This window comes from Haliotis asinina, chromosome 1 (genome assembly GCF_037392515.1).
Source record: "Haliotis asinina isolate JCU_RB_2024 chromosome 1, JCU_Hal_asi_v2, whole genome shotgun sequence".
NCBI lineage: Eukaryota > Metazoa > Mollusca > Gastropoda > Lepetellida > Haliotidae > Haliotis > Haliotis asinina.
The window spans coordinates 48,111,027-48,133,889 of record NC_090280.1 but is presented as its reverse complement, the minus strand read 5'-3'; the positions used below and the strand labels follow the sequence as shown (position 1 = coordinate 48,133,889).

The 22,863-nt window shown below is 39.7% G+C and overlaps 1 protein-coding gene across 1 annotated transcript; it reads left to right on the top strand.

Moving 5' to 3' along the window:
- The first annotated feature begins 18,716 nt into the window (after nucleotides 1-18,716).
- LOC137273191 (uncharacterized) lies at nucleotides 18,717-21,678 on the top strand. Its single transcript, XM_067805691.1, has 4 exons — nucleotides 18,717-19,241; nucleotides 19,295-19,611; nucleotides 20,084-20,126; nucleotides 21,502-21,678. The coding sequence occupies exons 1-4, from the start codon at nucleotides 18,717-18,719 to the stop codon at nucleotides 21,676-21,678; spliced, it is 1,062 nt and encodes a 353-aa protein (XP_067661792.1).
- The last annotated feature ends 1,185 nt before the right edge of the window (nucleotides 21,679-22,863 follow it).

The window sequence follows — 22,863 nt, the reverse complement described above, 5'->3', positions numbered from 1 at the left end:
TGTGTATTATAAAAAAGGAGGACACTAAAACAACAAGAATATCACAGAAAAGAATGTAAAACTAGTAATTAGACCTAAAACAATTTACCTATAGCGGACAATACAATATAAATATGGGTTATACATCGCCAACACCTGAAGGTAGATCACCATACTAGTGACCATGGTCACAAACAGTACTTTTGCGACCTGCATGGACCCTAGCTGGATTTACATTATCCCCTCAGCCGTCATCAATTTGGGAAATCTAGCCGTACAGTAAAATGTGAGTGAGTGAGTTAATATTTAACGTCATATCGGCAATATCTCAGCCATATCGTGACGGGAAAAACACTGAAATGGAAGACATGAGTATTATAAAAACCTGTCAACAAAGGACAGTAAAACAACTAGAATATCACAGACAAGAATATAAAACTAGTAACTATACCTAAAAGAACAAACAGACACTAATATCTACGATTAAAAACGTGGAACGTTTGAATTTACTTTGAATGTTTGTGTTTGTACCCTTTCAGGAGGACCATAGTTTTACAGTACTTCAACCCCCTTTGAGAATACAGCCACTACAAGGACAGTCACGAATTTAAACTTTCTTAAATAAAATATTTATCTAATTACAATTCAGTTAATAAATTTAATTATTTTTAAAAATGCAATGATTATATGAGAACTTGTGTTATTAAAAAGATCTTTCATAGTTCGGGAATTAAAATAGTTATCCCTTGTAATGAAATATTCAATACAGTCAAGCAAAACATGCTTGGCTGTGATTCTTTCATCACAAGGGATACAAAACGGAGGATCTTCGCCTTTAAGGAAATGTTCATAAGTATATCTTGTGTAGCCAATACGACATCGTCGCATAATGACCTCTTCAAACCTGGACTGACAACCCAAGTAGGTGTAACCAATGTAGGGTTTTATTTCATGTAATTTATTGATACCTACTTGAGTGTCCCATGTCTTCTGCATCAGATGACGGATGTAAGATCTAATGTTAGCTTTATAATCAGTTTATGGAATAAGAAGTGGTGTCACAGATTTGTTCAGTGCTGCTTTAGCAGCAAGGTCAGGCAGTGTGTTACCAGAAATGCCCACGTGGCTGGGTAACCAACAAAAGACAATGTCGTATTGGCCAGTTGCAAGATCATTATGCAATTCGATAATTTATGTTAAAAGTGGATCGTTACATGAGAAGTTTTAATAGCCCGGAGACAAGAAAGAGACTCCAAATTGAACACAACTGTGGCTGGTATTTTTGATTGTGATTCAACAGTTTGCGTTGACTGGTGAGTAGAGTATACCTCAGGTGTATTTGTGTAAACCCATGTCAAATCAGTTTGGCATGATGTGGAAGAAGTGGACACAGGTGAAGTTACTTTTTGACTCATTCCAGGGGATGCTCGAGTAACTGAGGCATATGACTAAATTGATTCTGGGGTCTGAACAACAAGTTCCTATCACAATCTTCAGCCACACGAGTTTTTTCTTTGCGTTACTAGAAATGCCCACGTGGCTGGGTAACCAACAGAAGACGATGTAGTATTGGCCAGTAGCAACATTATTATATAATTAAATATTTTCAATTAAAAGTGGATGTATATAAGAAATATTTTTAATAGCCTAAAGACAAGAAAGAGAGTCGGAAAAGATTATATACAGTTTATGTTTTGCATGTATTTGAATATATTTAAGAGTCGTTAATATGTCGTTAGGCTCTGCTGTAAAGATAGACCTGTTCTCTGGTAATCTAGAACATATTGTTTTGGATCCAATGATAGTGACACAAGCCACTGCGCCACCGTCCTTTGACAAATCTGTAAATAAGGATTTATAATTGCCATATTAATGTTTCACTTGATTCTATTCTTGTTTATATTGTAATTCATTCCTTTCTGATTTTTAAATGTAGTTAATATTAGGTCAACTTGTGGCCTAACCAATTTCCAAGGAGAAGAAAGAGGTCGGGAAGGAGCTATATTTTCCAGCTCAATGCCGGAAGCAGCCAGAGATGGCTTAATTCTGAACCAAAGAGACGGTACAAGAGAAGACTCTTTGTTATACAAATCTTAATACAGAGGCTTAAAGACACAATTAAATGCTTGATTAGACTCATTAGAAGCTACGTTTGTAATGTATTGTAAAGATGTTTGATGTATGTTTTATAGGGCGTTGGTTGAGAGAAGGCTCACCAGCTTCGACGTATAGACTGTCGATGGGAGAGGTTCTAACACAACCAAGACAAAGTCTTAGGCCTTGGTGATGGACAGAATCAAGTAGTTTTTTGTTGCTTTGACAGGCTCCGCCATATACGATGGAATCATATGCATAATGAAGTTTAGATGGCACAAGTGATCTATATAAGTGAAGAAGAATAGTCTGATCCCCTTCCCATTTTGAATTAGAAACAACCTTTAATACATCGAGTGCCTTCAAGCATTTGGCTTTTAGGGATTTAATATGGGGCAAAAAGGCCAAATGTGAATCGAAAATAAGTCCCAAAAACTTGGCCTCCTTGACAACTTTGATTGGGGTACCACTGAGAAATAGTTTGGGATCTTTATGAGAGTAGTGTTTACGACAGAAGTGTATAGAATTAGTTTTGGACAGAAAATTTAAAGCCGTTTTCAAGACACCATTTGTTTATTTTATTTAAACACAACTGTAGTTGCCGTTCAATAGTATGCATATTTTTCCCACGACAAGAAAATATTAAAATCATCCACGAAAAGTGATCCATCAACGGATTCATTTAAAACCTTGGATAAACTGTTGATCTTAATACTAAATAATGGGCACCCGTGGCGAGCCACATCCTCGTGGTGGGTGCTGGGTAACGCCAAGAGCTCACCAACACCTCCGTTGTGGACCCGGGGGCATATTTGCTCCACCCATCCGTTTGTCGTGGGTTGCGGCCCTGTGTCGGTGGAGTAAGGGCGTCTGGGGATTGACGGCACTGGGGGCGTTCCCTTTGCTCAACACACCGCTTCGACCCTTACTTCACCTAGACGGGAGTTGTGTAATAATTATATGTATAATGTGTGTGTGTGTGTGTGTGTTCACTGTGGTGAGAAAACACACACTACAGAAGATTGTGACAGTGATTTTACAAAATGCACCAATTGCTCAAGCGACCATTCCTTATTTTATAAACAATGTCATATTTGGAAAGAGGAAATGGACATAAACAGAATAAAGTTTACTCACAATATCTCCTAGGCCTAAGCAAAAAAAAGTGGTAAAGAGGTCTGATCTTCCAGAAAGTTATGCTACAGTAGGCAAAACCTCATCGGAGTCAAACTCTAAAATACCACAATCATCCACCTTCACTTGGGTAAACTGCGATTCTCCTAAGCTTTTTTGCCCTGCTATATTAGACTGAGGAATCACTTCCTAGTTCTTCAAAGTCTTCTTCTGATCACAAATCATCATCTCAGTCACACGCAAAGTCTCATTCGACAACTGATAGTCAACAAACTGTTAAAAGTAAACCTAGGCCTAAGCCTGATGCTTCAAAACAACAAAGGGGCAGGGCTCCTAAATAAAATTCAATTGCTTAATAAATATGGGTCTCTTAAAGACATGGACGTTTATGAAAAAGTCCGATCTAGGGCACATAGCTTGTTGCCCTCCAAAAATCCCTAATAAATCCCCCCAAAAGATAGTTTATTCCAATAATATTGTACAGTGGAACTGCAGAGGATTGGGGACTAATTTACATGAATTACAGCTATTAGTTCAAGATTTTACACCTTCAGCGATGTGTCTCCAAGAGACATATTTAAAACAAACAAATACATTCGACCAGCATCATTTTAATGCATATCATTGTTTTTCCCCTCCGGATCACTGGCGGATCATCCATTCTAGTCAGGAAAAACGTTATTCAAAGCCCTGTTTCACTTAATACTAATATGCAGGCTGTTGCTGTCAGAATTACTTCACATGTAGTGTTTACACTAATGCTCTCTTTATATTTCGCCATTTTCGACGTTTGCCAAAACTGATCTTCAAGCTCTATATGACCAACTCCCGAAGCCCTGTATTATAATGGGAGATTTCAATGGGCACAACCCACCTTGGGGTAGTGTAACTACAAACACTAAAGGTAAATTGTTGGAGGACTTTTGTTCTGACAATGATTTATGTATTTATAATGATGGTTCAAACACATATTTACACCCTGGTACAAGGACCTATTCTCCTGTTGACTTGTCACTCACATATTCAGAACTACTAAATTAATTCGAATGGTCCGTCCACGATGACCTCTGTGGAAGTGACCATTTTCCTACTATACGAAAATCTGTAACTCCATCTGATGTGCCTCCATCGTGAAGGTGGAATTTTAAAAAGGCTAATTGGACTTTATATGAAACACTGTGTTCTGAACGTTTTATTGACGTTCCCGATGCTATTAAATGCTTTTCTACTGAATTGAATTCCATAGCTGATGAGTGTATACCAAAGTCCTCTGCAGTTCCACACATAAGAAAACCATGGTTCAAGGATGAATGCAAACAAGCTAGGAAGGCAAGGAAAAAAGCAGAACATTATTTCCGTCACCATCCTATGGTGCATAATTTAAATAAATTTAAAATTTTAAATGCTAAAGCACGGCGTACTTTTAAACAGAACAAACGCCAATCTTGGCAAAACACCCATGTCCAAGGTATGGAACATGGTCCAAAACAATTTAAGGTAAAGGCACTAAATCTACTGTCCATCATCTTAAACATGGAGATCAGTTACTTACTGATAAATCAGATACTGCAAATAAACTGCGTGAAACCCTCGCTAAACACACTTCCTCTTCTAATTATTTACCTAAATTCCAGCAGTAGAAAAAACAAGAAAAGAAAACTATTAATTTCAATTCAGATAATGGGGAAGATTATAATGAAACGTTATCTATCCATGAGCTCCATACTGCTCTTGATCAAGCTCGTGATACTGCTACAGGAACTGATAACATACATTATCAACTCCTGAAGCATTTACCAGAATTCTGCCTCGAAACTCTTCTAAATATTTTTTATGATATTTGGATATCGGGTAACTTTCCTCCCTCATGACCTGACGCCATAGTAGTACCAATACCTAAACTTGAGCATACCGATCCGTCCTATTACGCTAACTACCTGTGTTTGCAAGACCATGGAACGCATGATAAATAATCGACTTGTTTGGTACTTGGAAACTAATAACCTTATAACAGATATACAATGTGGTTTCCGTAAAAACAGAAGTACTGTTGATCACCTCGTGCGACTGGAATCATTTCTTAAAAACACACTAATTAATAAACAACACGCTGTGTCTATCTTTTTTATCTTGAAAAAGCATATGACACTACTTTGAAATATGGTATTTTAAGAGATTTACATGACTTCGGATTGCGAGGTCGTTTGCGTGAATTTATAACCAAAGTTTTAAATAACAGACAATTCCAGGTCCGTGTGGGTTCTACCCTGTCTGATCATTACAATCAGGATCAGGGTGTTCCACAAGGCAGTATTTTGTCTGTCACTCTTTTTAGCATCAAGATCAACAGTTTATCTAAAGTTTTAAACGATTCAATTGATGGATCGTTATTTGTGGATGATTTTAATATTTCTTGTCATGGTAAAAATATGCATACCATTCAACGACAATTACAGTTGTGTTTAAACAAGATTAATAAATGGTGTCTTGAAACCGGCTTTAAATTTTCTAAATCGAAAACTAACTGCATAATTTACAAACCACATAAAGACCCCGAACTGTCTCTAGATGGGAGGCCCATTACAGTTGTGAAGGAAGCTAAGTTCTTAGGTCTAATCTTTGATTCACATTTAACGTTTTTACCACATATTAAATCACTTAAAACTAAATGCCTGAAAGCACTTCACTTGTTGAAAGTGGTTTCAAATTCTAAATGGGGAGGGGATCAAGCTACCTTTCTCCATCTATATCGATCTCTCGTGCGTTCTAAACTTGATTATGGCTCCATTGTCTATGGTGGAGCCTGTAAAAGCAGCTTAAAACTATTAGATTCAGTCCATCATCAAGGTCTAAGACTTTGTCTTGGCTCCTTTAGAACTTCACCTGTTGACAGCTTCTATGTCGAGGCTGATGAACCATCTCTGGAGCAGCGACGTATAAAATTAGCTTTACAGTATGTAACAAAACTATATTCAAATGAGTCAAACCCTGCATATAACTGTGTTTTCAATCCTCTGTATGAGGATTTATACAATAAGAAATCTTCTCTTGTTCCGCCTCTTGGTTTAAGAATAAAACCACTTATTTCTGCTGCCAGCATTGAGCTGGAAACCATAGCTCATTGGATCCAGAAGAATATCTTCTAGATTACCAGACAGTAGTTCTATTTTTACAGCAGAAGCTAACGCCATATTAACAGCCCTTACATATATTCAAAGACACCAGAAACGTAAACAGTATATAATATATTCCGACTCTCTTTCTTGCTTTCAGGCGATTAAAAATATTTCTTGTAAACATCCACTTTTATTTGAAATTATTGAACTGTATAATACTCTTGCTACCGGCCAATATGACATTGGTTACCCAGCCACGTAGGCATTTCTGGGAATGTCATGGCCGATCTTGCTGCCACGGCAGCACTCAACAAATCTGTGACACCACTTCTTCTTCCATATTCAGATTACAAAGCTTGCATTAGAACATATATCCGTGATCTGATGCAGAAGAAGTGGGACACTCAAGTAGGTATCAATAAATTACATGAGATAAAACCGTATATTGGTTACACCTACTTGGGTTGTCAGTTCAGATTTGAGGAGGTCATCATGCGACGATGTCGTACTGGCCACACAAGATATACACATAAATAAGGGATCAGTATTTTAATCCACGAACTCTGAAGGATCTTTTTAATAAGCTGTCATTTAATCATTGCATTTTTAAAAGAATTAGATTTATTGACTGAATTGTAAATAGATAAATATTTTATCATTGGAAGTTTAAATTGGTAAGTGTGCTTGTTAGTGGCTGTATCCTCAAAGGGGGTTGAAGTACTGTAAAACTATTGTCCCCCTGAGAGGGTACGTAAGTCCACAAACGTTCAAAGTAAATTCAAACTTTCACGTTTTAAATCGTAGCATAAGTGTCGTTTTATTTACATGGCTAGATTTCCCAAATTGCTGACGGCTGAGGGGGATGATGTAAATCCAGCTAGAGTCCATGCAGGTAGCAAAGGTACTGTGAGTCCCCATGGCCCCTAGTATGGTGATCTACTTTCAGTTGTTAGCAATTTATAGCCCATTTTATTCTTGTATTGTCCTCTATAGATAAATTGTTGTAGGTATAGTTATTAGTTTTATATTTTCATCTGTGATATTCTAGTTGTTTTACTGTCCTTCGTTGACAGATTTTATAATAGATATATAAATTTCATTTCAGTATTAAATGTTCTCGTCACGATATGGCTGAGATATGGCTGTGACGTTAAATATTAACTCACTCACTCACCTCCCATCATGATCAGATTCTCCACATCTGAAACAAATCAATGCATTGTTACAAGAATTTTGCCCATAACGAAACTTTTGACAATTGAAGAATTGAAGAACAGGTGGGACGTGGATTAAAAAGATCGACAGGCATAGAAAAACATCCAACATTAATAGAACTCGGCAGCACTGTCGTGTCAAAAGTCAAAAACTATGTATTTGACGGAAACACACAGTCATCTTTACGATAAGTAAACCGCTTGGCACCACTGACACCTTGACTTCTGAGCGCTGAGGCGATTCCTTCAATAGATTCATCAGCGAGGCTTTGATGAGACCCTTAGAGAAAGGGTTTAATGTGCAGAACCGGTAACTGGAATGTCTGCAAATTTGGTTGATGTCATAAGATTAATGGCCCGTGATTTCCTGGCACATTCAACCAAAAGACCTACAGAGCGTAAGTTTGTAACATCTTTCAAGACACCGGCTTTACCTTGTAGACCCTTTTCCAAAAGAAATGGTGAATAGGAAAAAAGGGCACGCTCACCCTTTGCTTCCAGCACAAGAAAGCGTGACCAAGTATCCCTTTCGGAATACAATAATTTGGTAACGATTTCATCTTCATCAGAATCAAGTTCAGAATTAGATTCTGAAAGTTGACGTTTTGGGTTTTTTGGATTGTGCTTACCCATGTTGAAATGTATATTGATTCAGCAAACCTGTTCCCTGCCCGCCATGGAGCGCCAGCAAGGGCGATGTCATAGGTAAGCAAACTTCCAGCAAACTGACACCAAAGAGTTAAAGGAATGGTATACTCCAGTTAATCCAGAGGAATAACCAGATTGGTCAATGAGCCACATAAGGCTCTAGACAGAGTTCATGTAAACAAAATTCAAGTCAATTTATATGCTGTGAACCAAGGACGCCAAGACCAAATCTAAACGATTCCAAATAAAATTTTGTGCATTTACATAAAATCCATACAGAGGGCTTGGCATGACCTGCCGATTGGTTGAACCGGGTCCATTCATCCATCGCCGGGTGGGGTGGGGGGTGGGTGGGGGGTGCACCCATCCTGAAGAGGTGTCTCGCCAAGGGTGCCAGTCCAGATTTGAAGAGGTCATTACATGACGATGTCGCATTGGCCATACAACTTATATTTATGGATATTTACTGAAAGGTGAAGATCCTTGTAATGAAATAATCAGTCAAGCATGTCCTGCTTGACTGTGTTGAATATTCCCTCACAAGGGATAAATATTTTAACTCACGAACTTTGAAGGATCTTTTTAACGAAAATAGTCCTCATTTATTTATTTCATTTTAAAAAGAATTAGATTTGCTAACGGATTTGTAAAAAAAATAAATATTTTACTATCAGAAGTTTGAATTAGTAACTCATTGTGTTAGTGTCTGTATCATCGATGGGGTTAAAGTACTGTTCAATTATTGTCCTCCTCAGAGGGTACGTAATTCCCAAGACATTCACAGTAAATTTAAACTTCCCACTGTTCTTAATCGTAGCATATGTGTATTTTTAATTTTTGGCTAGTTGTGTCTAAATTGCCTACAGCTGAGGGGATGATCTAAATCCAACTAGGGTCCATGCAGGTAGCAAAGGTACTGTAAGTCCCCTTGGACTCTGGTATGGTGATCTACCCTCAGGAGTTGGCAATCTATAGCCTGATTTTATGTTGTATTGTCCGAATAGTGATATTAGTTGTCTGTAACCCATTTTTATATTGTATTGCCCTCTATAGTTAAACTGTTTTAGATTTAATTACTAGTCTTAAATGGATATCTGTGATATATACTAGTGGTTTTACTGTTCTTTCGTTGTAGTTTCTTATATTCATTCATTCTATAATTACTTCTCATTATTACTTGTTCTCGTCACGATATGTCAGCGCTGCCCGATCCCCGTTAATCGCATTTATTGTTGAAGACAAATTCTAACCGGAATGAGACATGGAATTTGAAACTGATCTTATGGATGTGGAAGAGGTATGGATATGAAAATGTACAACGCAGCGTGCAGAATCAGACGAAAAGCTCACGATTGGTATCGACTGATATAGTGTGATGTATGATAACCTGTCGCAATTAAATACAAAAGCTTATGTCCAGGATATGTCCCTTCGAGATATATTCTGACAGTTGAAGATCTCACAGAAATTCTTTTTCAGTCCTCTGCAATTCCACTGCATTATAGTAGACAATATACTGGCGTTCATTCACGTGCACATCATAGGCTTCTCCGCCTGTATAGTGAGCAAAGAGTAAGCCCCATACCCAAAGGACCAAATGCAATTTCAAGACACTAGTTATTCATCCTTTTCCCCCTTCTTTTTTGATTTATCCATGGTTGTGATCCAATGAATTACAATGTTCTGGTGGTGATGGTGTGGGATTGTGGTGATAGTGACTCTTGGTCAATAACATTATGTGAAATTCAAAGAGGGACAACATTGCTCACATGAGTGTGATATAGTTTAGGCTGCCTCCCCCTATCGACAGGTTACTGAAACATCGATAATTCTGGGAAAATTCGAGGTTAATTTTTTCATCAAGACCCTGTACCTAATTATTCTTATCATAGTGTTGGTGAAAACGCTGAAACGTGCATTATATTGATCCATTCTCACTCGTCATCGTCACGTGATGACACTAAAACACGGCTTACGAATAGTTGTCTGTCTGTCTGAAGCTAATCTCTACTCTGCTAGACCACTTACCAGTGTGTGTTGCAGGTAGTCTTATGTGAATAACTTCATGGCTATGCCTCGTTGTATAATCAGTGTGCTAACGGCTTCAGCAGGAGCTCTTCACTTCATCATTGTACTTTCAGCATACAGCGCAGAGGAATGTGGACTTCAAATACCTGAGAAAATTAAAGGCAGATCTGTCGTTTTTAGAAACATTGACATGACGTTCTGCCAGGTTGAATGTTTTGAACATTTGTTCCTGTTTGCTTCCTGCCATCGATCAAATGATGGATCCGAGAGGGCTCTGAAGACGGGTGGATCTGGTGTTCTGCCTTTGAATCATCAGAATGTAAGTAGATGTCTACTAATTGTAGTTAGCATTTCCGTCGGAATAGCTGAACTTATTTATGACTTTCAGTGCTGAAAGTGACTAAATGTTCACTGGAAGCCCCATTAGCAATATTGCAACAATTTGAGGCTTGAAGCACAACTTCCTTTCTTGAAATGACCTGCGTTTCATGCGCTTTACACGATACCACTAGCAGGAGTGAATGAGTGAGTGAGTTAATTTTCAACGTCATATCGGCAATATCTCAGCCATATCGAGAACATTCAACAAGGAAAAAGAGCATATATACATTATAAAAACCCGTCAACGAAGGACAGTAAAACAACTAGAATATCACAATTTCAGTTAAAACTACCATGGAAAGTTAAACCTAATATCACTATTTAGACAATACAATATGAAAACAAACCATAGATCGCCAACAACAGAAGGTAGATCACCACACCAGGGACCATGGGAACTTACAGTACCTTTGCTACCTACATGGACCCTAGTTGGATTTACACCATCCCTTCAGCTGCTGGCGATTGTACGAAAAGTTAGCCGAAATTAAAATCACATAAATACTACGATTAAAATCCTGGTAGACTTAAATTTACTGTGAATGTTTGTGGACTACCGTACCCTCTCAGGAGGACAAATAATTTTACAATACTTCAACCCCCTTTAAGGGTACAGCCACCAACAATTCAAGTTACTAATCCAAACTACCAATCATTAGAATACATCTATTTACACAACATAGTATTCAACATTCCACCGAAAATCAGTTTCTTTTAAAAAATACAATCATAAAATGTGAATTAACGCATTGTTTTAACTGTAAAATACTTATCCCTTGTGATGGAGAAGTCAACACAGTCAAGCAGAATATGCTTGACCGTGACTCTCTCATCACAAGGGATACAAAACGGAGTATCCTTACCTTTTAACAGGTGCACATGAGTATATCGTGTATGGCCAATACGACATTGTCGTAAAATAACCTCTTCAAATCTGGACTGACAACCCAAGTAGGTGTAACCAATATACGGTTTTATTTCATGTAATTTATTGATACCTACTTGGGTGTCCCACTTCTTCTGCATCAGATCACGGATGTAAGTTTTAATTCTACCTTTATAATCTGAATATGGAATAAGAAGTGGTGTCACAGATTTGTTGAGTGCTGCCTTGGCAGCAAGATCGGCCATCACATTCCCAGAAATGCCTACGTGGCTGGGTAACCAACAAAAGACGAAGTCATATTGGCCAGTAGCAAGAGTATTATACAGTTCAATAATTTCAATTAAAAGTGGATGTTTACAAGAAATATTTTTAATCGAAAGCTAGAAAGAGAGTCGGAATATATTATATACTGTTTACGGTTCTGGTGTCTTTGAATATATGTAAGAGCTGTTAATATGGCGTTAGCTTCTGCTGTAAAAATAGAACTGTTCTCTGGTAATCTAGAAGACATTGTTCTGGATCCATTGACAGTGGTACAGGCCACTGCGCAACCGTCCTTGGACCCATCTGTAAATAGAAAGGGTTTAATTCTATGTCCTAGAGGTGGGACAAGCGAAGATTTAATGTTGAATAAATCCTCATAAAGGGTATTGAAAACACGGGAATCTAGAAGATATTGTTCTGGATCCAATGCCAGGGGCACAAGCCACAGCGCCACCGCCCTTGGACCCATCTGTAAGTAAGGATTTATAATTGCCACATTTATGTTTCAATTGATTATATTCTTGTTGATACTGTATTTCATTGGTTTCTGATTTTGTAAATGTCGTTAATGTTAGGTCACCTTGTGGCCTAACCAACTGCCAAGGAGGAGAAGACGGGAAGGAGCTATGGTTTCCAGCGCAATGCTGGCAGCAGAAATAAGTGGTATTATTCTTAAACCAAGAGGCGGAACAAAAGAAGATTTCTTATTGTATAAATCCTCATACAGAGGATTGAAAACACAGTTATATGCAGGGTTTGACTCATTTGAATATAGTTTTGTTACATACTGTAAAATTAATTTTATACGTCGCTGCTCAAGAGATGGTTCATCAGCCTCGACATAGAAGCTGTCAACAGGTGAAGTTCTAAAGGAGGATGGACTGAATCTAATAGTTTTAAGTTGCTTTTGCAGGCTCCACCATATACGATGGAGTCATAATCAAGTCTAGAACGCACAAGAGGTCGATATAGATGGAGAAGGGTAGCTTGATCCCCTCCCCATTTAGAATTTGAAACCACTTTCAACAAGTCAAGTGCTTTCAGGCATTTACTTTGAAGTGACTTAATATGCGGTAAAAACGTTAGTGAGACGCACGAACTTAGCTTCCTTAACAACTATAATTGGTGTGCCATCTAGACATAGTTCGGGGTTTTTATGAGGTTTATATTTACGACAAAATTGTATGCAGTTATTTATACGATTTAGAACATTTAAAGCCGTTTTCAAGACACCATTTATTAATCTTGTTTAAACACAACTGTAGTTGCCGTTCAATGGTATGCATACTTTTACCACGACAAGAAATATTAAAGTCATCCGCAATTAACGATCCATCAATTGAATCGTTTAAAGCTTTTGATAAACTGTTGATCTTTATGCTAAAAAGTGTGACTGACAAAATACTGCCTTGTGGAACACCCTGATCCTGATTGTAATGTTCAGACAGGGTAGAACCCACGCGTTTTTGTTATTGTCTGTTATATAAAAATTTGGCTATGAATTCAGGCAAACGACCTGCAGTCATGTAAATCTCTCAGAATGCCATACTTCCAGGTTGTGTCATATGCTTTTTCAAGATAAAAAAAGATAGGCACAGCATGTTGTTTATTAGTCAGCGCGTTTTTCACAAATGATTCCAAACGCACTAAATGATCGACAGTACCTCTGTTTTTCCGAAAACCACATTGTATCTCTGTGATAAGGTTATTAGTTTCCAAGTACCAAACAAGTCGAGCATTTATCATGCGTTCCATGGTCTTGCAAACACAGCTAGTTAATGAAATCGGACGATAGTTGGATCGGCCCGTATGATCACGTCCAGGTTTAGGTATTGGTACTACTATAGCATCACGCCATGAAGAAGGAAAGTCCAAATATCATGAAAAATTGATAAGAGCGTCTCTAAACAGGATTCTGGTAAGTGCTTGAGGAGTTGATAATGTATGTTATCAGCTCCAGTAGCAGTGTCATGAGCTTGATCGAGAGCAGTAAGGAGCTCACGAATAGAAAACGTTTCATTATAATCTTCCCCATTATCAGAATTGAAATTAATAGTTTCCTTTTCTTGTTTTTGATATTGCTGAAATTTAGGTACATAATTTGAAGAGGAAGAATGTTTAGCAAGAGTTTCGCCCAGTTTATTCGCAATATCTGATTTATCAGTAAGCGATTGATCTCGATGTTTAAGATGATGGACTGTAGATTTAGCACCCTTACCTTTAATTTTCTGGACCATGTTCCATACCTTGGACATGGGTGTCCGAGAATTTATTTTGGATACATAATTTCGCCAAGATTGGCGTTTGCTCTGTTTAAAAGTACGCCGCGCTTTAGCATTTAAATTTAAATTTATTTAAATCATGAACCATAGGATGGCGACTGAAATAATGTTCTGCTTTTTTCCTTGCCTTCCTGCCTTGTTTACATTCATCGTTGAACTATGGTTTTCGAATATCTGGAGTTGCAGAGGACTTTGGTATACACTCATCAGCTATGGAATTCAGTTCATCAGAAAAGTATTTAACAGCATCGGGAACGTCAATAGAACGTTCAGGTTTAAGTTTTTCAGCACACAGGGTTTCATATAAAGCCCAGTTAGCCTTTTTAAAATTCCGCCTTCATCATGGAGGCACATCAGATGGAGTTACACATTTTAGTATAGTACGAAAATGGTCACTTCCACAGAGATCATCGTGGACCATTCGAATTAAGTTAGTAGTTCTGAATTTGTGAGTGACAAGTCAACAGGAGAACAGGTCCCTGTACAAGGGTGTAGATATGTGTTGGAACCATCATTATAAATACATAAATCATTGTCAGAACAAAGGGCCTCCAACAACGTACCTTTAGTGTTTGTAGTTACACTACCCCAGAGAGGGTTGTGTCCATTTAAATCTCCCATTATAGTACACGCTTTGGGAGTTGGTCATATAGAGCTTGAAGATCAGTTTTGGCAAACGTCGAAGACGGCGAAATATAGAGTGAGCATAGCGTAAACGTTACATGTAAAGTAATTCTGACAGCAACAGCCTGCATATTAGTAATAAGTGAAACAGGGCTTTGAATAACGTTTTGCCTGACTAGAACGGATGATCCGCCAATGGCTCTATCACCCGGAAGTGCAAAACAATGATATGCATTAAAATGACGAAGGTCAACTGTATCTGTTTGTTTTAAATATGTCTCTTGGAGACATGTCGCTGAAGGTGTAAAATCTTGAACTAATAGCTGTAATTCATGTAAAGTAGTCCTGAATCATCTGCAGTTCCACTGTACAATATTATTGGAATAAACAATCTTTTGGGGGGCTTTATTGGGGATCTACCCCGCACTCTTTTGGAAGGCGACAAGTTATGTGCCCTAGAATGGACGTTTTCAGAAACGTCCATGTCTTCAAGAGTCCCATATTTATTGAACAATTGAAGTTTATTTTGTGACTCCTTTGCAGCTCTGCCACTTTGTTGTTTTGAAGCATCAGGCTTTGGCTTCGGTTTACTTTTCACCGTCGGTTGACTATCAGCTGTCGATTGAGACTTTGAATGTGATGATGATGATTTGTGATAAGAAGACGATTTTGAGGTACTAGGAAGTGATTCCCGAGTCTGTGATGATATAGCAGGGTACAAAAGCTGTGGAGAATCGCAATTTACCCAAGTTAAGGTAGTTTGGCAGCCTGTGGATGATTTTGGTATTTTAGAGCGTGACTCCGATGTTGTTTTTGCTACTGCAGCATAACTTTCTGGAAGATGAGATCATTTTACCAGATTTTTGACCTCAGAAAAAGAGATATTTTGAGTGAATTTGATTTTGTTTATTTCCATTTGCTCTTTCCAAACAGGACATTTTTTTTAGAAAATGAGGAATGGTCGCCTGAGCAGTTGGTGCACTTTTTAAAATCACTAGTACAATCTTGTGTTGTGTGTATCTTCTCACCACAGTGAGCACACACAACGGACAATGTACAAGTATTTACACCATGGCCATACTTCTGGCATTTAAAACATCTGAGCTGGTTCCGAATGTACACGTCAACTTTGATGTATCAGTAACCAGCCTTCAATGATTTTGGAGCTGTTGGAGATGAAAAGGAGGACAGATAAGTATTGTTTTTATGGATTGAAAAGCGTTTTACGTAGAGCACACCTGGATCTTTCATTTCAGTCATGATGTCAAGTTCTGTCATGTCAGAAAACAACCAGTCATGGTCTGATGATCCCTTTGCTCGTGTTTAACGTCTTGTGAGCAGATACAGTAACCGGAATTCCAACAAACGATTCTGTGCTCATCAAATTGAATGACTGCTGCCGTTTCCCACACTCAACCTGCAGTGCACCTGAACGTTACCGTTTAATGTTCTTAACATCCCCGGTAATACCTTGAATACCTTTGGCATCTGCGAACGGGTTCAATTGTAGAGGTGTTTTATCAACAGATTCAATCACAAGAAAGCGTGGTCAAAACTCAATTGATCTGGACGGTCCAAGGTCATCATCATCAACATCATTTTCAAGAGGACGTTTGGTTATATTTTTGTGGGGATTTCATAAGCCATATTTAGAGTTGAGATTTCTTCATCCGAGCTCCCCACCCACCACGGAGTATCACAAGGACAATGCTAAAAACAAGCGGAACTCCAGCTTGTAGCACCAGTGATACCCGGATGATATACCCCAGCAGAAAAATTAGAAGGCTAGGATTCTACCAGATTGGCCCATGAGCCACCGCCTTCTGGCATACGACTCTAGGCAAAACAAACAGCATTTCTGAGATCAAAACATTGGCCAAGTCTTTAAACATGTCATGATTTCCAAATTGTTTTACAATAGTACATAAATGTAGCACAGGGCTTGGCATGACCAGCCGATTGGTTGAACCGGGCCTTTTCGACCACCCGTCTAGGCGAAGTCAGGGCCAAAGTGGTGTATTGAGCAACAGGAACACGACTGCAGGCCCCTATTGCCCTCAACCACCAGGATCCCGTCCTCCACCGACACAGGGCCGCAACCCACGGCAAACGGGTTGGTGGACCAAATATCCCCCCGGGTCCACAACGGGGGTGTCGGCGAGCTCTTGGCGTCACCCAGCACCCACAACGAGGAGGTGGCTCGCCGCGGGTGCCGTAATGTCTAAAAAGTAATATCTATTGACAAATGGTCGTCACAGTTACAATATAACATGGCCAAATGTATTTTAAAATGAAGAATATCAATACACTGATAACCTTTCAGAAAAATGCAGACAGCAAAATATTGAAATCTCCCAGAAAATCTGTACTTTATGCAATACCTGTAATGGACATGACTTTCCGACTTCAATGGCCATCTTTACAAAATCGATGACAGAAATATCTTCCCAACTGTCAATGTAAATACCCATCAAAGAGAAAAAAATTAATTCCCTATTTTGTGTCTCTCACGATAAAAATGACCAAATACACAAAAACTAACAACGTGGAGATTCAATGAAACTTTCAGCAGATTTCACGTGATCAAACAATGGAAACAAAGATGTAACTGGAACTTGTCATAATTTTTTTTATAAACAGAAGTCAGTTTCCAATAATGCGACGGGAAATTATTTGTAATATTGGTTTTGCATAAATTATCACATAAATGAGAGTTAAATAAGTGATGACGTCAGCCTGAATCCAGTTCCATTTTTCCAAGAGAGTTTGGGCCTGTCGCCTCGCTGTAGGTGGTACACGTTGTCTCACGAGAACCCAGAGATGTTCAATGGTGTTCATGTCTGGAGTCAAGGCAATACGTTGACGTTAATGTTTTGCAGACATTCCCGGAAAATGCTTGCGGTGTTGGAAAACACAGTTGTCGTACTGCAAAATGACTCCTCTCTGGATATGCTAAGACTTAAGCGTAAGTGTTAGCATATTCGTGGTGCAGGTTTGGTTACTTGTTCTGTCCAACATCGTGTATTTAGTCAGATATCACGTGTTGTCCAAGTTATGAAAAATACGCGATTGGGACCTCAATGTCAACGTCTTAGCTCTGATGTTTCCACTTTCTTGTTATTAGCCGAACAAGATTGATTTTTTATTTGGTATATCCCCCAAAGCAATAAGAGACGTTCAGATAATCTTTTTGCCATGCGCTGCCTTTTTCCACATCACACCCTTGACAAAAATACCTCCACTTTAAGTGCTCTTATTCTGTTTGCTTCAGATTTCAACAGATGCGTGCCCTCACTTGAACTGTAAATCGAACACCCGATGTGTCAACAAAGGAGGTGGTGGTGCAGTTTGCGTTGAGGGTAAGATTTCTTACTTTGATTCGAAGTTGCTAAGATCATGCAGCTTGTTCAGCTTGACCTCAGCTACTGTACATATGCATGACCCCGGAGGCCAAATGGCACAAACGGCAGGCAGGCTTATCTTAATTAAATAGGTGAGAAGAGAAAATTATTAATGTTGCGTTCGTGCAAAGCATGGGTACACGGATCCGATTCAGAACTTGCCACGAAAAGGACACTTCTGAAAAAATATTTAAACGTACTTTTAACTTGAATTGTTTATACAGTCATATGCTATATATTTTTGTTTACCGACTTCACAACGTACAGACGTCACTCGTCAGTTACTTTCACAATCCGATTCACTTTCGCTATTACACACTACACCCAGCTCAGTTATCATTGTAAACGCCAGATGCTGCTGCAACACGCTGCCTGAAAGACCGCATCGGAAACTTTAAACCTGTAGTTTCTGGTTTAAAGAAAGTTAAGACACTGCTGACGATATCTCGACAATGAGATGTCAGACGGCGACCTTGCCTCCGCTGTTCGGACATAATGACAATCAACGGTAAACGAAAAACGAAAGAGGTGCACCCCTTCACAATAACAGAACCAACCAGTTGCGATACGGTCACACAAAGCATTAGTTTCCACTTGATCAGGTCAAACTGATCAAGCAGTAGATGAGAGTCTGGTTGTAGTCGGGGTGAATGGTGTTCATGAGGATGAGGGTGCGGGTGTTGCTGCTGAGGATGAGTGTGTTACTGAGAATGCGGGTGAGTGAGTTCATATTTAACGTCACATCGGCAATTATTGATGGTGGGGGTGTTACTGAGGATGTGCGTGTTATTGATGGTGGGGGTGTTACTGAGGGTGCGGGTGTTATTGATGGTGGGGGTGTTACTGAGGATGCGGGTGTTATTGATGCTGGGGGTGTTACTGAGGATGCGGGTGTTATTGATGGTGTGGGTGTTACTGAGGATGCGGGTGTTATTGATGGTGGGGGTGTTACTGAGGATGCGGGTGTTATTGAAGGTGGGGGTGTTACTGAGGATGCGGGTGTTATTGATGGTGGGGGTGTTACTGAGGATGCGGGTGTTATTGATGGTGGGGGTGTTACTGAGGATGCGGGTGTTATTGACGGTGGGGGTGTTACTGAGGATGCGGGTGTTATTGACGGTGGGGGTGTTACTGAGGATGCGGGTATTTTTGACGGCGGGGTGTTACTGAGGATGTGCGTGTTATTGAGGGTGAGGGTGTTACTGAGGATGCGGGTGTTATTGATGGTGGGGGTGTTACTGAGGATGCGTGTGTTATTGACGGTGGGGGTGTTACTGAGGATGCGCGTGTTATTGACGGTGGGGGTGTTACTGAGGATGCGCGTGTTATTGATGATGGGGGTGTTACTGAGGATGCGGGTGTTATTGATGGTGGGGGTTATACTGAGGATGCGGGTGTTATTGACGGTGGGGGTGTTACTGAGGATGCGGATGTTATTGAGGGTGAGGGTATTACTGACGATGAGGGTGTAATTGAGGGTTATGGAAGAGGGTCAGGTGGCAGAAGAGGGTCAGGAGCTGAGGGTTGTAAGGTTTTGGGTGTAGGTCAGGGTGTTGATGGGTAAGGCTACAGAAGGTTGAGGAGAGGGTTAGGGTATAAATGGTTTAAGATTATGGATGAGGGTCAGGGTGTAGATGGGGTACGTTTGGAGAAGAGGGTCAGGGAATAGATGGGGTAAGGGTATTGAAGATGGTCAAGGTGTAGAAGGGTTGAGGTTGAAGAAAGGGGTTGATGAGGGTGCGGGTGTTAATATGGGTGCAGGTGTTACTGAGGATGCGAATTTTATTGATGGTGCGGGTGTAATTGAGGATGGGGGTGTTATGTCATGTGTAGGAAAAATACACCTCCGAGGATTTAGTAGACAATGTAAAACCGAAGGGGAGGGAAATCCCGAACTATGAGGGATCCTTTTGATAATATAAGTTCTCATTTGATTATTGCATTATTACAACAATTAAATTCGTTAAATGATTTGTAGATAGATGAACATTATATTATTGGAAGTTTAAAATCTTATCTGTGTTTGTTACAGGGTGTACGATCAAAAGAGGCACGCAAGTCCACAAAAAATCAAAGTAAATCAAAACTTTCCACATTTTAATCGTAGAACATGTGTCTTTTTAAAGTATGGCTAGATTTCCTAAATTGCTAACAGCTGGAGGGATAGTGTAAATCCAGCTAGGGTCCATGCAGGAAGCAAACGTACCGTAAGCCCCCATAGTCCCTAGTATGGTGACCGACCTTCAGTTGTTGGTGGTGTATGGCCCGCATTGTATTGTCCAAATAGTGATATGCGTTTTACTTTCCACACTGGTTTTATTGTAACAGCGATATTCCAATATATTTTACTGTCCTTTGATGACAGTTTTTTTTTATATAATGTATACATATTTCATTTCAATATCAATCATGTTCTCCTCATGATATATCTGAAGTATTGCCGATGTGACACTCACTGAAACACTCATATAAATTTATAATTTGAATGTTGATGTACATATAGAGTTAGGGAAAGATGACTGCAGAAAGTAGAACCTGGGAAGAGGTCTTTCTAGAGAAAATTAAAACCTGTTCCTACACCAAAAAAAAACCAAAAAGAGATCAACTAATATGTAGTGTTGTGTGAAGGAGTTGATAATTGATGGGTGAAAGCTGTGAGTGTGGAACTTGAAGTGAATTTGTAGATGGTTGATGGTTGAAGTTGTGAAAATGAAACTTCAAGTGTGGGTTGTTGATTGGTGAAGCTTTGGACGAAATTGTGTTGATGAAACTGGAACCAAAGGAGTTTATGACGGATGGGTGAAAGTGTGGACTAAAGTGTGAGAATGATGCAGGAAGTGAAGGCGTGAACGGTTGACGGATGAAGATGGAGTTGAAGGTGCAGATGCCCGATGGTAAAAATGATAGTGATGTTAGGAGGATGCAACTGGGAGTTAAATGTTTGGAGGTTGGAGTTCTGTAGGGGATTATGGTGAAACTGAAGGGGAAACTTAAGAGGGTGACGATGAAAATACCTACAGACGGAAGGTCAGACAATGGTTACATGCATGTTTTTTATTCATTTTGCTCGAGGCCATTGCTCTACACAATGTAAGTTGTTAATGGAGACAATGTATCTGTGTCCTGCATGGCTATATGAAATGCAGCATAGAGTTTCTTAAAACATTCACAGGTCATGCCGAAATGAGATGTTCATCCGACTCTGATTGTCCAGCAATGTTTGATTGCTTCACCAAGACCTGCAAGTGTTACCGAGGGTACAGCTTCAACCCTGCTAACTACAGCTGTGTCAGAGGTAAGTCAGGTTTTGGAAATACAGGATGTATAACTCGATCTCAGGATATGCATTTAAGTTATTGGCAGTAAGTTGTTTGACTTGTGATCATGCACTGTCTCAATAAACATAAATATCAAATACCGAAAATTCAGTATATTTTCTTACAAATCCAGTACATGTATGGCACCCGTGGCGAGCCACCTCCTCGTTGTGAGTGCTGGGTAACGCCAAGAGCTCGCCGACACCCCCGTAGTGGACCCGGGGGGATATTTGGTCCACCAACCCTGCGTTGCGGCCCTGTGTCGGTGGAGGAGTCGAGTCTGGTGGCTGAGGGCACTGGGTACCTGTGACTGCGTTCCCTTTGCTCAACACACCCCTTCGACCCTTACTTCACCTAGACGGGAGGTTGAATGGGCCCGGTTCAACCAATCGGCTGGTCATGCCAAGCCCTGTGCATGGAATCTATATATATTTATCATTGCACAAGTATAATTTGAAATTGATGTAATTTTGGTCTTGGTTATATCTTTATAAACATGTTTGATTTGAATTATGACGTTTAGAACTTTGCCTAGAGTCTTATGCCCAGAGGGCGGTGGCTCATGGGCCAATCTGGTGGATCAATTATTCTTAATTCTTCTGCTGGAGTATGTCATCCGGGTATCCTTGGTGCTGCAGCCTGGAGGCCCGCTTGCTTTAGCATTGTCCTTGTGATACTCCGTGGTGGGTAGGGAGCTCGGATGATGAAACCTAAATAACTCACCATGGCTTACGAAACCCCCACTAAAAAGAGCAAACGTCCTCTTGAAAATGACCCTGTTGATGACCTCAGACCGTCTAAACACATTGAATACTGGCCACGTTTCATTGTCATTGAGACCAAAGATAATGCACCTTTAAAGTTAAACCCTTTTGCGGTGTCTTAGAGTATCCAAGGCATTGCCGTTGATGTACAGAACATTAGAAAATTACGTTCTGGTGCTCTGTTGATCGAGTGCGCCAAATGGCAACAGTCAACGAACCTTTTGAACACTGATACTTTCGTTGGCACTCCGGTTACTGTCACGGCCCACAAAACACCTAACACGAGTAAGGGAATCGTACGTGATTGAGATCGCTTGCTGGCAGACATGTCTGAACTTGATATCGCTTCCGAAATGAAAGACAAGTGTGTATTATATGTCAAACGTTTCACAACCCGTAAAAAACACACACAACTATTGAAACCAATACCTATCTGTTTTCATTCTCATCACATACTGCTCCAACATCACTTAAAGCTGGATACTGTAATATCAGTGTGGAAAAGTACATTCCGAATCCCCTTCGGTGTTTCAAATGCCAAAAGTTCGGTCACGGTGTCAGTCCTTGCACATTGTCTGTTGTGTGTGCTCACTGCAGTGAAAACACACACACAACAGAAGATTGTGACAGTAACGTAAAAAAATGCACCAACTGCTCAGGCAACCATTCCTCATTTTCAAAACAGTGTCCTATTTGGAAAGAGCAAATGGAGATAAACAAAATATCTCCTT

Coding starts and splice junctions, on each gene's coding strand:
- LOC137273191 (XM_067805691.1), top strand. CDS start 18,717: ATGAGGGTGCGGGTGTTGCTGCTGAGGATGAGTGTGTTACTGAGAATG. Junction 19,242..19,294: donor GGATGTGCGTGTTATTGAGG/GTGAGGGTGTTA, acceptor GGTGTTACTGAG/GATGCGTGTGTTATTGACGG. Junction 20,127..21,501: donor CAAGTCCACAAAAAATCAAA/GTAAATCAAAAC, acceptor TTACAAATCCAG/TACATGTATGGCACCCGTGG.